We start from the raw sequence: 1,230 nt of genomic DNA, 5'->3' as shown, positions 1-1,230 counted from the left end.
AATGCTCAATAATGTTTCACAAATCAGTCGCAATAATTTCAAATACTCAATTATGTTCCATAAGTGAGAGCAATTTGTTAAAATTTACCATAGAACATATGATAAAATATTAAAATAGGAGTAGTATCACCATGCATTATGGTAAACACACCAGGTTGCCATGTAGAATATTGAATACATAAAAAAAGATAAACTTAATTAAGTTATTAACATGATATTGGCAATATAAAGGCCAGATAATCTTGTTTTTAATAAAAACATGCACTGCTCAAATTTCTTCTTGGTGCAATGAAAATTTTTTTTTCGTTAAGTTGCTGTAGTTCTTCCACATAATTTGAAGAACAAAACAAATTTGGGAAATTTGCAAGCCCATCAACTTGCTAACTCGCTAACACAGATACATTTATTAAAACTTATTTATTGCTCTTGGTATGAAAAACTATTTATTCTTGAAGAGAACTGATAACAGCTGGCTAATTCTAGAAAGCACTGGTTGTGGTATAAATATATAGGTGTATGTCTAGTACACATATTTCTTGCTCTTAGTATGCAAATTATACTGGATGCTTTGATCCAAGAAATGCTTACAAGGAACATTTTATTTGCAGTCATAGATCAAAGTAAACTCTGAAAACAGAGTGACATAAGAATTGAATTCATTTGAATATTTATTTTCTCATTCTAGTGCGTTCATATCCCTGGAAATGGGTTTGCATGGGGGAACTATCAGTGTCACTGTAGCAACGGATTTTATTACCCAGAGGATTTGGCCGTCGACAAATATTTTGATGGGGAGAATGTGGAAAAACTATATTTGGACTATGTTCAAAACATGTCATCGGACTATTTGACTAGCTTCCAGTGTCTTCCGTGTCGGAAAGGATGTGAGGAATGTGAGGGAGAGGTGCCGTGTATAGTGGAATATAACGTATTATTACGTGGAATTCCGTTAGGGATTCAGAGTTTTTGTCTGACTGTGACTATAGTGTTAGCCATTGTTGTTATTCGACTTCGTAAAGCCAAGGTAAGATCATTACTTTATTTGATATTTTTTGTTGTTGACTGATTTCCTCTGAACCAATCAGAAATAAAGTTTTATTTGATCGAGATTGAATGATAAATGAATGATATGGTGATGTTATCCAGATGTTATGTTTCATGTTTTCTCTGCTGGTTTCAACACTTGACCTAACTGTTGTTATTGTGAATTAGTAATAGGGCCATGTAGAA

General features: G+C 33.0%; 1 protein-coding gene across 1 annotated transcript; it reads left to right on the top strand.

Annotated features, from left to right (window-relative positions):
• Positions 1–685: 685 nt before the first annotated feature.
• LOTGIDRAFT_98374 (hypothetical protein) lies at positions 686–940 on the top strand (the record flags this gene model as incomplete). The annotated part of the gene is made up of 1 exon (XM_009051251.1): positions 686–940. A coding segment is annotated over one exon (255 nt), but the record flags the coding sequence as incomplete, so codon positions are not given.
• Positions 941–1,230: the final 290 nt, after the last annotated feature.

Source organism: Lottia gigantea (genome assembly GCF_000327385.1).
Source record: "Lottia gigantea unplaced genomic scaffold LOTGIsca_162, whole genome shotgun sequence".
Taxonomy (NCBI): domain Eukaryota; kingdom Metazoa; phylum Mollusca; class Gastropoda; family Lottiidae; genus Lottia; species Lottia gigantea.
Note: the sequence above shows the minus strand (reverse complement) of the source record. Positions and strands in the feature narration are given on the sequence as shown.